Genomic DNA, 14,457 nt, shown 5'->3' with positions numbered 1-14,457 from the left:
TTACTCTGTGCTATGTCAGATTTGCTCCTGTTAATATTTAACAATTTGCCTCTATTAAGAAGGATAAAATAAATTAAAGGGAAATCATAAAATTTCAGTTTTTTAATTGTCAATGATGTAAACTAATATGCAAATAAACTCTGTTTCTACGAATCAATTTTAAAGCAGTTTTTTCTATCTTACATTTAGATTGTTAATGTAATTGTGCTTCATAAGGAGCTTGAATCAAGTCCATGGTTGAGTAACCAATGGGCCTCTTTTTGAGGCTTACTGCTGTTTTCAATTGCTTATGAAGGACTCTGAAGATTTCCCATTTGGAGGCCACACTGTCGATCTATTTAGTTTACAGTGGTAATATTGCCCCTACAGGTAGGGGAAGGGCTTTAGCTGGGAAGGAGTTGGCTTCTTGACCCCTTTGCTGTCCTGAGGAGCTAAGCAATTTGCTGTCCTGAGGAGCTAAGCAATGTGGGCCTAGCTGATAAGGGTCCACTGCCCAACATGCCGTAAGCCAAACATGGGATCCCTGCATTTGCCAAAGGAGAGGCTCTGTTGTGAGGCTGACCTATCAGCAAGGAGACAGGCAAGGTTCAAATAGGTCTCCCTGAATTCAGAGGGAGGACAGAGCGTATACAGAAGGTTTATGCATGTTTATCAGGGATTGGTGAAATTATCAGGAAATTAACAGGTGGGGCAGGACTTGCATTAACCTTGTGTTGGTGTATGTTACCATGCTGCTGCATACATTGCATGCCCTAAAAATGGTGGTTGAACCTGCCCAGAGGCACAGATTTTAGTCTGAATGAGGAAAAGTGACTTGAGGAAATCTGGGAGTGTTTCTGGTTCATCTCCAACTCCATTTTAAGTTGGATCCAGGCACAGTTGCAACTTCCAACAGTTCTCTGAATTTCTGTTGGCTCTGGAAAAGCAAACTTGGTGCATTTTGCTACTGTTCCTTGTGGTGTCCTCAGCCCAAGCTTCCAGTGGCATTAGCCCTGCAGAGTAGGGTTTTGGGATAAGGTGCGGGCTCTTGTGCTCCTGTTTGGTCCAGTGGGCAACCCGCAGGGGTTGGCTGTCTTGCCAGTGGGTTTCAACCCTGGGTAAATTCACTATGGTTTCAATGTGACCAAACATATGAGAGTAGAATGTTCTTGGGGTGAAAGCGTTTATACCCAACTTTATTTCCACAGTGTCAGGTCAATCACTAAGATCCCATCCACTCAGAGCGAGTCTGCATGCAGCAAGCTGGTCTCTGCCTCTGGGCTTCTCTGCCTGCACAGCCATCCCAGTCTTTGTCCTCAGCTCTGCTGTAACTCCAGCCTCTGCTCTGCTCTCCTGCAGCCTTACAGCTGTGCCACCATGTCCCCTAGAACACTGGGTGGAGCTCTTTATATAGAGTCAGTAGCTACACATTGCCCACATGTGTGTAGTGAGCTAGCCAACGAGGGCCAGGTGAGAATCCTGGCCACAGGAACCTTCACTTTATCCACATTAGCCCTTCTCATAGACAAAGAAATAGCCGCCTTTTTGAAATTACTAGAATGTAAGTCTGATGCCACCATCTGAGAGATTAGTAGTGACATTTTCCAGGGGTCAATGTGCAGCGTGTTCGTGCTGACTGTTGGTTCAGTCTTCTGGTCTAACTGCACTGAGCTTGTCCCAGGCCTGTGCTCCACAACTTATTCCCTCTCATTGGGCTGCTATTCCCATGAAAAATGAATAGTGCAGGAAGGAACAGGAAAGCTGTACTGTCTGAATGGTTAACATGAAACCACATGATGAATTCTGATTTTACTTAGAGTAGCCCATATAATTAATTGTCTGTAAACTTGTTTCCATCAAGCAAGCCAGACTGGGCAGGGTGGGTATTGCCACTATGGACCCAGGCACAGGCTGCCTAATGGGTGTGGAAGGTGCTAACTGTAGTGGTATGTTCTTTCTACCCAGTATGCCTGTGTCACGGTATTGTTAAGTTCTTAGTCTGTTAAGGAAATCAGGGTTTTGCCTTCTCAGAATTTAAAATCTAGCAGAATGCAACAATCTTCTAAAACTTTGGTTGTATATACATTGGGGAGCTCAGAAATAAGCATCCCTACTTATATTCACTTCTCTTCTACTGGGTTTCCTCAATGAGGACCCCATTGAAGTAGGGTTAATGCAAGACTGGGCAACGCTCTGTGGTGCCTATTTTTAGGCTTGCCATGATGGCCTTTTCTGATTATGTTCTTTAATATTAAAAGTGACATAGTTGTATATAAACTCATAGGTGGTTGGATTGTTATTAGAGATACTTAGAAAATTCACATAGAATTATAGAATTTGAAGCTGGTAGGCTCTTTAGCCATCACCTGGTCTAACTTGTCCATTTCAGATTATGATACTGAGCTTCCCTTTTTTGTGTTAAAATCCTGCTGGAGGATGCAAAGATGGGGCCACTCTTGGGTGTTTGAACTGATGTCATCAGTAACAGCCATTTCTTCTTTCTCGGTGATGTTATTTTGAGCTTGGGTGGGAGGTATTCTACCAACTTGATAAGCAGTCATAAATAAGATTCAGCTGATACTACTTTTACAGTTTACTGAGTAGCCTCACTTCTCAGAAGATGGGTTTCCTTTCTTATCTAGCAGAAGCTTGTGGTTGAGGAGTGGCCTCATTCCTTCAGCAGACAGGTAGTGAGGATGCATCTGGTACGCACCAGGCACTGAGCTAGAAATGAATGTGGTTAAGGTGGAGTCCCAGGGTACTTGTCCACTACTGACAGACTAAGAGCCTGTGGTAAGCTCAGTGAGGGAGAGATGAACCAAGGATCTTTGAAACACCAAAGAGGAGTACCTAACCAGTGGGCTGTGGGTCCCCAAGACCACCCCCAGTTTCAGTGATTTGCCAGAACGACTCACAGAACTCCGGAATGCAGTTAGACTCACAATCATCGTTTATTACCATGAAAGGCTACAGATTAAAATCAGCAAGGGCAAAGGATGCGTAGAGTGGAATCCAAGCAAGATCAGACATGAGCTTCCCATGTCCTCTCATATGGACAGTGCTTTATTCCTCCACTAGTGAAGTGTGACAACATGTAACACGCAGTACAGAGCACTGCCACCAGGGGAGCTCCCCAGAGCCTTGATATCCTGAGGCTCCTGGGAGTCAGTCATGCAGGCTTGGAATCTTACCACACTGACCTTATACTCAGTCTTCAGCCCCTCCAGCATTCAAAAAATGAAGCGTGAGCCACGTACCCTATAAATCTTTTTGGTAGCATAAACCATCTGGGGTGGCCCAAGGCCCCAGGTAGACAAAGGTACTCTTAACAGGCAGCATATTCCGAGGGCTTAGAGCTTATGTCCCAGGAGCCATCAAGAGCCAATCGTTTCTTTGTTATGTGCCAGATTTGAACGTCTTAGGCGTACTGAATTAGCCCTTTACTGCAACCCAGACAGGAACCAGAGAATTTGGTAAAGGAGAGGAATTGATGTTAACATGGGAAGGTTTCCTGAAGGAGGTGTCACACAACTGGCTAGTATTGTACCTATTTTATCTTCTTCACTGCTCTGTGTACACTGACCCTTGACCTTGCTTTTGCAGTGTTCTCAGCTACTAGATGAGAATCTAAAGGATGACTACTTTGAGGAGATAGTGGAAGAATACGAAGGTATTAGACAGGACCATTATGAGTCTCTCAAGGTAAGTGATGGAGACAGATTCCCACTTATTTGGGTAATAAAATGATTCTATAGTCTATAATGTGACTTTACTGTTTTGAGGAGGGTAAAGGTTTAGGATCATTTTGGAGAGTCCTATTTTCTAGTTAGCAGGGTTCCTCAGTGTCTAAGTTCCCAATAATTTTTGGTTATATTAAAAATAATTTTATTTATTCCAGCAAACATTTATTGGGTATGCAGTAGGTGTTAGGTGCTGTGCTAGATACCAGAGTTGTGAGAATGAATAAAACATGAGCTCATAACCAGCAGGAAAATGAGCTGAGACAGGGTACAGAAATGACTCCCATAGATCTTTATTCTTGAGGAAGTAATGGAAGAAAATTAGCCAGGACTGTTGTAAGCCTCTCCCCGATTGCCTAGCACCACCTGCAGAATGATATTTCAAGGACTGCCCCTCTCTGGGTGAGCTTCAGGCTGCCCATGGAGCATAAGCATGCCCGCCCTCTAGAAGTCACTGGGGTGCTTCTCCTGGAGCAGATGTACTGGGGCTGGCTAGGCAAGTGAAATGAGAGAACAGGCAGCACGACAAAAATCTATGTTTCTGCAGGGCTGGCCAGCCCAGACTCTGGATGGCTTCCCCCTACCCTTAGGTCTGCCCACAGTTGTCAGCTGCTTCATTCTGCCTTCTGATCTTTAAGGCAGTCGACGCAGCCAGTCACACTGGCCTTGTTCTAAAAGAACCTGCTTACCTCACAGCAAGGCTGCAGGTCCGTCTTGTGTTTACATATCACTGCTTAATGGATGTTCACTGAGTTCTTGCTCTGTTATTCTGATGCTGATATGAAGCCTTGTGGGATGGAAAAGGAAGAGCTTCTATATTAATATGAGCATTTGTTTTCTTGCAAACCTTATGTACTTGCTCTCTCAGACCTACTTTCATAGTAGCTTATTCAGCATCTCTGACTAAGTAACTTTCCTTTTTTTCGTAGGAGAGAAGATACTTGACCTTAAGTCAAGCTAGAAAAAATGGTTTCCATATTGACTGGCTGTCGGAGCCTCATCCAGGTCTGTTTGGTTATTGGTTATAGAAAGGCTGCATGTGATACCTGTGAGCAGCCACCAACTCTTACTTGTGTCTAATAATGATGAATGAGAGTGATGATTGAAAATAAAAGGAAATCAGTGCCATTTATGTAGAACCAGACACTGCCCTGAGATTGGCCCATGGCAGCTCTGAGCCCTTGACACAACTCTGTAATGAATGGGCTGTTAGTCTTGTTTGAACATGAGGAAACTGAGGTTTGAGCGATAACTTGAAAGGTTACTAGGATTCTATGTGTGATCTGTCTTCTAAACCCACCCTCTTTCCTCTGTGCTGTGCTCGAGTGGGCCTTCAGCTTGAAGCCTGTTCCAGAGGTCTGCCTGGTTGGTGCTGTCGCTGGGTCGGCCTGGGACCCAGGCAGGCCCACGTGCAGATGTGGAGTGTCTGAAATTGCAGTTGCCTTCATGTTGAGCAGACCTGTGAAACACCTCAGCAAAGCAGGATCTCCTGTTTCTTGTTTACTCTCACTCTAGATGGATGCCTCTTTTTCCTTTATTTGGTTTCTTCCCTTTCTTATATCCAGCCACCCTTCTTGCCTTACATAGGTGTCCACTAGGGAATGACATGTGTAAGATGTTTTGACAGGCTCAGGGATGCATGAGATACAAACGCAAAACTGAGATGTGAACAGGGAGAACAGGGGTTGTGTTAACTGACCCCATATTGCCAAGGTATTTCTCAGATCAGCTTTCCTTGCTCATGTCATCTGCATCCTATACATGCTTAGCAGAGTTGAAAGGATTAAAGTGGAAACATAGGTGAGCTTGGTTTGAATGTCAGCCATGCCGAGTTCAGTGCAGTTTGGTGGAGAAAATGCCATATTGGGAGTTGGGAGGCTTGAGTTCCAATCCCAGTTTGGCTTCTGACTCTAAATTGCTGAGTGGCCTTGAGCATCGAACTTCCATGCTTCACAGTTTATAATGTGTAAAAAAGGAACTATTTTATGGAAATGTTGTGAAGATAAAATATGTATAAGCCTTGAGAAAATATAAACCACTATATAGTCCAAACTATTACTTTCTCTTTACTTCCCAATATGAAGCTGAAAGTTTATCCCAGGGATAAGTCCCTTTTAACCAAGCCCAGCACCCAAAACTCATTTCAGTGGAAATAGGCGTCTGAAAGCCCAGCCTCATGCGATGGTCAAGACGCTTTTTAAGCCCCCGATGCAGGGTTTCTGCGAGGCTCCACCGGCTGCGCAATGGGTATTGAGGCAAAGGTACAGCCTCAGAACTGTTTTTGAGGACAACCCTGTCTTCAGGTGGCTGCAGGAAGTCCATGAAGTGAGAAAGAAGGGTCCTCTTAAGGTCCTTGTTGGTGAAACTTCAGGCAAATCTTAGCCTTTGGAAAACAAGCTTATTCTAAAATAATGTCCTTCAATGACTCGACTCTGCAGCCCATCACCTCTCCCTGCCTTCCTCCTCCAGAGCAGGAGGAAGCTCTGATCTGGAGGATGTCTGTAGTTCTTCTTTATTACCACACAAATGATAGTAGTGGAATAATTTAAAGAAGGGATTATCCTATAGAATAAGAAGATGACCGGGAAGAAATGGAAGTCACTGTGAACATGCCTGAGAAGGTGATTTCCAGGCCACACCGAGATGCTGCTCATACTTTTCTAAACTTTCACCTCTCACTTGTCTTATATAATGAGAGAAATTCCCTGGAGACTGCCCTGTTACCTCACAGTCCCTGATGTTGCCAGGAGAGTGGAAGTTCTCAGATCCCTGTTTACAGAGTAGCAAGTGAGGCTGAGGCCGGGAAGCTGGCAGCCCGGCCGCCATGTGGGCCTCTGGCCTGAGCCCATGTGGCCCAGCGAGGGGCCCAGTACTGCTGCCCTTGGTGTCCCCCAAAGCCCAGCAGCACCACCTGTCTCTGAAGCTTTTACTGATATTTAACTTAAGATGTATTGTAGACTCACTCACTATAAATAATAATATATTGAATATCTATATATCCCTACTAGCCACTTAAGAAATAACCTACTGCCCATTTCTAAAAAAGGAAACAATAATACACATGTATTATTATTCGTGAGGTTGCCCACATGCCCCTCCGCCCCTCCCCTGCATGATCCTGCATTTGACACCTCCTTCCCATGCGTTTCCTTCCACTTTGACTGTGTGCCTATGTATCAGTAGGCAATATAGGTTATTGATACATGTTTTTAAACTATGTCAGCAGCTTACTATATGTGTCTTTCTACAGTGGTCTTTATTTTAGTATGGTCTTCATTTGTACAAACGAAGGTTAGCCCAAGTCTGTTTTTTCTTGGGTGGGCGTGGAAGTGGAAGGGTTGAGTGGGGAGTTAAGAGTGGTGTAGTCAGTCAGCTGCGTGGGAAGAATAGCTTTATTCAAGGTTCACTGAAGAATTACTCCTCCATGATAATTGAAAGTTCCCCTCTTTGTAAAATAAATCCTACGTGTGACAGGAGGGAGGCAAAGCATGGGAGCCAATGGATCAGCAGAGAGCTGGCCAGGAATGCCCCTAGGTCACAGCAGTGGCATTGACGTCCATTCTGTTTCCTATAGTGAAGCCCACCTTTCTTGGAACTCGGATCTTTGAAGACTATGACCTGCAGAAGCTGGTGGACTACATTGACTGGAAGCCTTTCTTTGATGTCTGGCAGCTCCGGGGGAAGTATCCTAATCGAGGCTTTCCCAAGATATTTAATGATAAAACCGTAGGTTAGTTCAGTAAGTCCTTCCTTCCTGCTCTGATATTTGGAACATACATAGTATCAGGGCTTCGAGGACAAGAATAGGTGGTGGGCGGGGGATTTGGATTATACAGGATGTAGTTTACTGCAGTGACATGATATGTATATGATCTGATACATGATGATATGATATAATGTAGTGCTTACCTATCAGCTCTTTGATGATTTTAAACTATTAGGTTGATCCTTATTTATCAATGAAATTTAACATCTCATTTATCCATTCTTTTAGTAAATGTTTATCGACATCAGTCACATGCCGGGCTCTGTACTGGACACTGGGGATAAATGAAAGACAACAATATAATTCCTGCCCTCCTGCAGCCTCCCTTGACAGCCAGTACCCATGCAGCATGTCAGGTTCCTGCTGTAGGGCTGTGCCCAGGCTTCTGGGGACATGAAGATGAGTTGAAGCTCAGACTGGGGGATCACAGAGGCTTCCTTAAGAAAGCGGTGTTTGCACTGCTATTTGGAGATTAACTGAGAGTTACTGAGCCTGAAACTGGAGATGTGGGATGGCATGGAAGAAAAGGACATTCCAAGTGGAGGACACAGAGTATGAGAAGGCACAGAAGTGCATGCCAATTTGGGAAACTGCAGGAGTCCATTGTGCTCGGAGCATAGGTGGGGGTGAAGGGGCGATAACCCAGAGAAGTCTGAGCTCCTTTGAATGGCTTTGACCCCATGTGTCTTGGGGCAGGCTTTGGACCTGGCAGTGTATCCATCCACCGACTGGTAGCTTATCGCCCCCAATACTCCAGCCCCCCAGCCCTCTGGTTGCAATGGGCTTCTGCAGTTTCCCAAATTGGCATGCACCTCTGTGCCTTCTCATACTCTGTGTCCTCTTCCTGGAATGTCCTTTCTTCCATGCCATCCCACATTGCCAGTTCTAGGCTCAGTAACTCCCAGTTATTCTCAAAAAGCAGTGCAAATACCCCTTCCCTGAGGAAGCCTCCTGACACCCCCTGTCTGAGCTCCAGCTCATCTTCTGTGTCCCCAGAAGTCTTACTACTAGCCAGACCAGAGTGAGGTAGAGGGGTGGACTGGTAGAAGTATGGGCTTAGGACTGAAAGGAGCCTGACATACATGGAGAAACCAAGTGTGGAGGGTGTTCCTGGGCACCTTGGGCCAGTCCATCCATGTGCAGTGCTGAAGCCACCTGAAGGGGTTGGAGCCACACTTTGCTGCTCAGCTGGCCCCGTGTCCCCACAGGTCACCATGAGGTCAGGGGAGTTGTGTGCACGAGGAAAGTCGGATAGGGGGACTGGGCCTGCTTTGTTTCGCTCTGACACATTGCTTTGGGAGCCACAGATTTGGCTCTGCTTTTTGTTAAATGGAAACATTTAAATGACTGAGCTGGCAAAGTGGATGATGGAACTACACTTAGCAGGAGCCACTAGGCCTCTAGTTGCTCCCTTGAAGTTTTGCTGCTGATAGACACTGATAAAGCATTTGAGGGAAAAGCAGGTGGAGACCAGAGCAGTCGTTTTGAAAGGAGCATTCTTTGCTGGTTACCAATGGCATCTGTACATAATTTATTATATTTATTTTCCTAATTAGGTGAAGAGGCCAAACGAGTTTATGATGATGCCCAAAATATGCTGAAAGCACTGATTAGTCAGAAGAAACTCCAAGCCCGGGGCGTGGTTGGATTCTGGCCGGCGCAGAGCGTCCAGGACGATGTGCACGTGTACGCGGATGGAGCTGCGCCCCATGCCGCCAAGCCCATAGCCACCTTCTATGGACTAAGGCAACAGGTACTGGAGGCAGGCTACTTGTGGGCACTCTACTTCTGCTTTTGGTTTAAGCCCTGCAAAATGTCAGTAGGAGTTGAGCAAGCCCGAGCTTCGTGTAAATGATAGGTCTGCCCCACCTCAGCCCAAATGGCCAGTCGCAGGCTGGAGCCCACAGTGTTTGTGAGGACGTTGGAGAGAAGGTGCCAGCATGGGCTGAGAGCCAGCTGGGCCTTATAGGCACCAGCAGGAGAATGTTAAATACTGTGCTGGCCTTGTGCTGCTGGGCAGGCGCCTACAGGTAGACACGTACTTGTTCTCGAACATTGGTGTGTGTTGTGCATATCACTGAAATAGGCTGGTGGCTCCCTTTCTCAAGGGGAAGACAGGCGGGAACAAATACTCACTGAGTGTTTACTAGTGCCAGGTGCTTAGTCGGGGGGCACTGCTGGACCACCTTGATGAATTTCCACACAGCCTTGTGGTCAGACAGTTTACAGAGAAGACTGAGGCCAGTGAACCTTGCTTGTCCCATAGCTCGTGGGGCCCAGCCTGTCTGCACCCCATGACAATTGCTCTGTCAATGCACCGATTTCCCTCAGTGTGAACAGCAGGCTACTCTCAACATGGCCCTCTCCCATATGTCCCCACCTTCAGTGCAGATGTCATGTGCATGTTCCTCTAGCTGCTAGAAAATAGAGTCGTGCTAATCAATAACTGGAACCAGCAATCACCAGAGTCAGTAATAAGGGGTTGCAGTTAATTATTTCTGTGAAGTTTTACTGCCACTTTCAGTCATTCAAAAGTCAGCTTTTTTTTAAATGATAACTATGATATAATTCATAATGACAGATACTTGAACTTTAACAACATCTGAAGAGATTCTTAAATTGGGGACAGCCAACGGTGCCATAATAAGGTAGCCAAGGGCAGTTATATCAGCACTATATGCCCTCAGACTCAGGCTGACAGCACCCCGTGCAAGGCAGTGGGCTGCTAAGGTTAAGTCTCAGCCCCTCCTCCACAAGGAGGTGGTAACTTTTTGTAACCAACCTCAGAAGCCTCTGCCTGGGTCCACTTTCTCATCCCTGAAGTCCTGTGTCTTCCGATCTCTTCTTGTGTCCAACACCATCTGTGCCCAGACAGTATGTGAACAGACTGTATTAGGGCATTTAACGTCAGGAACTCACAATATATGTATATTACCTACTCAGATCTCTGAAGAGATGTTTTCTTCCAGTAGTCTGGAAAATTCTGGCTACAGCACTTACTGCTCTGGGAGTCTTCTGTTCTGAGTAGCTGTGATCGGTGTCTCCCTAACACTCGGGGGCTATGCCACCTGTCCCCTGGTGGTGCCAGGAAGCCTCATATCTCCCTCTGGCTTTTGTTAGCAAAGAATAGTTGGTGAGCAGAGTATAGCTGGAGAGCAGCCCCTTCCTGCATAGCTGTCTCTGAGCTCTGTGGCATTCTATGTGCCATTATCACACCCTCTCTTTTCTGCAGCCATTTAACCATTTTATGCCCAGTGTTGTTTAGTCTGTGCTGTTTTCAGAACCAGCAAGCAGAGAGCTCTGAAGCATTTGGGTTGGCTGCTCACTGGTTCATTGGTCATTCCTGAACAGTGCCATATAGTAGCCAAGAATGCTGCTTGTGGTCTCAAGCCCTGGGCCTGCCACTGTCTTCCCTGGAGCTTGCTGATCAAGCTGTCTCTCTGTTTCAGACTTCTTGTCCATAAGATGCAGCTGATGGTATCAGCTATTCCACAAGGTAGTTGAGAGGATTAAAATCACTTAATTCATATAAAGCACCAAGAATAGTGCCTGACATACAGTAAGTACTCAAAGAATAGTTATGAGCTATTTACCCTCTCAGCAAGTATATATTGATTGTGAGCTATGTATCAGACCTTATTTGTAATAGGGAAGAGACAGTGAGCATCCAAGAGCAAGAAGCGAGCAAGGACAGACATGTGGCCTCCCAGCAGGAGGTCATGCTGACTTCTGCACTTGGTTTCTGGCCAGCCTGGGTATCCCTGCCTGCCCCTGAGCCACCATGCATGTGGGCAGCATGCAGCCCCTGTGTAGACCACCCTGGCCGTTGGTTGAGCTGCTTCTGTTGATGAAAAGTTGAGGCTTATATATATCCAGTGGACTCCTTTCAAGCATTCTTGAGAATTTCATGTTGATCTTAAAAACGCTTTTGGGGAAGGATGTTTCTGTGTGAATGTTTAGGATCCAGTTTCCAGCACAGTGCCTGAGGCACTTGGAATCTGTTCGGCCAAAATACTAATGAGAAAAAGGAAGTAATTGGTTTCTTGACTGAGTGTCACATCATGTCATGTGTCGTTTCATTGGTTTATTCTGTAAATATTTATTGAATACCCACTATGTATGAGGCACTCTGAAGTGCTGGGCATGTAACAGAGAACAAAACGGACAGATATCCCTGTTGGAGGCTCACATCACGCGACGAGACGAGGTGGCTGCCCGCTGTGTGCTGGCTCCACGTCCTTGCTCACGGTATCTCTGCCCACTCCTTGGGTTTCCAGGCTGAGAAGGACTCTGCCTGCACAGATCCCCACCACTGCCTGTCGGACTTCATCGCCCCTCTGCATTCGGGCATCCGCGACTACCTGGGCCTGTTTGCTGTCGCCTGCTTTGGAGTGGAGGACCTGAGCAGGGCCTACGTGGAGGAGTGTGACGACTACAGCAGCATCATGGTCAAGGCGCTGGGGGACCGGCTGGCGGAGGTAGAGCGGCAGCCACTGGGGCACCAGTGGACGCGGGGGCATGATGGGCGCCGAATGCGAAGCAGCCCTTGGAATCTGCCCTGGCTGCTCTTCCCAAGTCAGATGAGGCTGGCTTTGACATCATACATAGTGTTAAATCAACTGTTCTTAAATTCTTTTCATACCTCTTCTTTTGGGCAAACAAAAACCTTCCATGATGCCATAGTTTATAGTCACGCTTGACACCTTGACCTCTTTTCTGTTGTTCTGATGTCTCCCTCCCATTGTCATGATGTGACATTTTCCTGAGGAGCCCCCAAAATTCGTGTTTCAGAGCTCCTAGTTCAAATGTGGTATCCTCCGTGAACTCCTCACCTTCCTATGCGTGGAATGGGGTGACCTCAGCCATGGGGCCTTTCCCTTTCCTCAGGCTCCCAGCAAGAAACCAGCAGTTGTGAGGGTCCCGGCTTCTCTTTCTTCTGCCAGCAGCTGCCGGTCGACCGTTAGGGCAGTGTTTAGGTTAAAAGTTCTAGAGTTCTCAGATCTTTCACTCTGACACTTCAGAGCCTAGGTTGAGGCCAAAACTGAGCTGCAGAGCAGCTAATGAAACTATAAATGAATGGAGAAGCCAGTCTATCCCCTCTTGCCAAGCCTTCCCCAGTGCTGGCCCAGGTGAGGGTGGCAACCTGGGTGGCTATCACCAGAGTGGAGGGCGCTGAATGCAAGGGCTTCTGCCTCTGGCTGAACACCTTGTTTCGGCCCCCAGGCCTTTGCAGAGGAGCTCCATGAGAGGGTCCGCAGAGAGCTGTGGGCTTACTGCAGCAGCGAGCAGCTGGACGTGGCAGACCTGCGAAGGCTTCGCTACAGGGGCATCCGCCCAGCGCCTGGCTACCCCAGCCAGCCTGACCACACTGAGAAGCTCACCATGTGGAGGCTCGCAGACATCGAGCGGGGCACAGGTACATGCCAGGCGGGGCGTACCAAACCTTCCCTCCTCACAGATAGACAGGCTTTTATCAGAGTAATGGCACCTGTGGCCAGAATTTTAAATATGGACAGGCCTACCATGAAAGCATCCCTGATCCTGAAATCATCCTTGATCCCATTCTTTTGTACTTGTAGCCATTTTTCCCAGCATCTTACCTACATATTGAATAGTAATGTTCCATCACCATTTTTGGGTTTGTCTGTTTTCATTATTTTGTCTTAACGTGTAACAGATGGAATTTAGCTTATCACCTTACCCTGTACATCCCCTGCCCCACTTCCTTCTGCAGGGGTATAACTGTTTTTAATCTCTTCCTTAGTGGCCCCTGTAACCTTAGTGACATATTTTACATCCCTTTCTCTCCATTGCCATGGACATCATATCTGGAGACTAGTCTTGCAGAATTCCCACCTTCCCTTCCACTCCTTGTTTTTAACACAGCTAACAGTTTCCTGTGGAATTAATCAAAAGCATGCCATCAATGCTGAAGAAGAGAAAGGGATCTGGATTAAAGTGAGGAGCTGTGAGGCTGTTTGGACCTGGATTTGCAGGAATAGCATAGATTCTAGGAGTTGTAAAATGTGTATTTGAGCATCCTGTCTGCCATAAACTGTGTAATCTTTGGAAAAGCTCTTACCTTTGTGCTGCTATTCCTTGTCCATATAGTGAATGGCTTAGACTAGATGTTACTAGATAAACTAGCCTTGATGTCCCCTTTGAGTTCCAAACTCCAAAGGAAAAGGGCCTTTCCTCTGAAGCACTCTTGTGGGTTCATACTCTGCTGGCCATCCCTGGTATTGTCCCCCTAGGAGCCCCTGGAGGCTCTGCAGGTGCTCCCATCTCCAGGATTTGAGCTCCTTATCTGAGAAGGCCCAGGCTTAGGAGCAAATGGGGACCTCTGTGACTGAGCTTGGATGGCGGGGGTAAGGGGAGAGTCTTCCCCAGGCCTGTACTCCTGGGCGAGAGGAGCTGCATGTTCTGAATTCGTTCATCCCCTTGGCGGGGACTTGCAAGTTTAATCCACCTGCGCCTTTCATGCTGTGTACTGTGTCCACCTAGAAGGCATGAGCTCTCTTTCTTCTCTTATTCCCCAAGAGTTGATGGGGCCTGTTGGCTGCCCAACCGCATGGCACTAAGTGATCAGTATTTTCCTCTTCAGGCATTAGGCTAACGGAATCATTAGCAATGGCACCTGCTTCAGCCGTCTCCGGCCTTTACTTCTCCAATTTGAAATCCAAATACTTTGCTGTTGGGAAAATTTCCAAGGATCAGGTAAGTTAGCTGTTTCATTGTATATGGCCTCCCTAGATGCTTGTCTTATTTCAAGTGGAACTGTAGGACCTATTTTATTTTACATGTGAATAAAAACACAGTAAGATGGAAAGGGTAAAAAAATCTACCTCAATTAATGTCTTCATTTGATTTCAACCCATTACCCCGTGTCTAGTCTTCGTGTTTACACACCAGTTCAACACATGCGCACACAGACACACACACCCTAGCCAGCTTCTAAGCATTAGATATTTA

At 46.6% G+C, this 14,457-nt stretch overlaps 1 protein-coding gene across 13 annotated transcripts in view; it reads left to right on the top strand.

The window, feature by feature from the left end:
* Positions 1-14,457, top strand: part of MTR (5-methyltetrahydrofolate-homocysteine methyltransferase) — a 231,355-nt gene that overhangs the window by 171,799 nt on the left and 45,099 nt on the right. For 12 of the 13 annotated variants that reach the window (XR_012133305.1, XM_073241249.1, XM_036999299.2 and 9 more), the window contains 7 exons: positions 3,583-3,681; positions 4,649-4,724; positions 7,294-7,449; positions 9,042-9,238; positions 11,763-11,963; positions 12,709-12,901; positions 14,090-14,202. Coding sequence is in view for 12 of the 13 variants with exons in the window: in XM_073241249.1 (XP_073097350.1) it covers positions 3,583-3,681; positions 4,649-4,724; positions 7,294-7,449; positions 9,042-9,238; positions 11,763-11,963; positions 12,709-12,901; positions 14,090-14,202 (1,035 nt within the window). In the remaining variant the exon portion in view is untranslated. Of the gene's footprint in view, positions 1-3,582; positions 3,682-4,648; positions 4,725-7,293; positions 7,459-9,041; positions 9,239-11,762; positions 11,964-12,708; positions 12,902-14,089; positions 14,203-14,457 lie in introns of those variants that run through there. The other variant, XM_073241251.1, reaches the window with a different exon arrangement.

Source organism: Manis javanica, chromosome 7 (genome assembly GCF_040802235.1).
Source record: "Manis javanica isolate MJ-LG chromosome 7, MJ_LKY, whole genome shotgun sequence".
NCBI lineage: Eukaryota > Metazoa > Chordata > Mammalia > Pholidota > Manidae > Manis > Manis javanica.
Note: the sequence above shows the minus strand (reverse complement) of the source record. Positions and strands in the feature narration are given on the sequence as shown.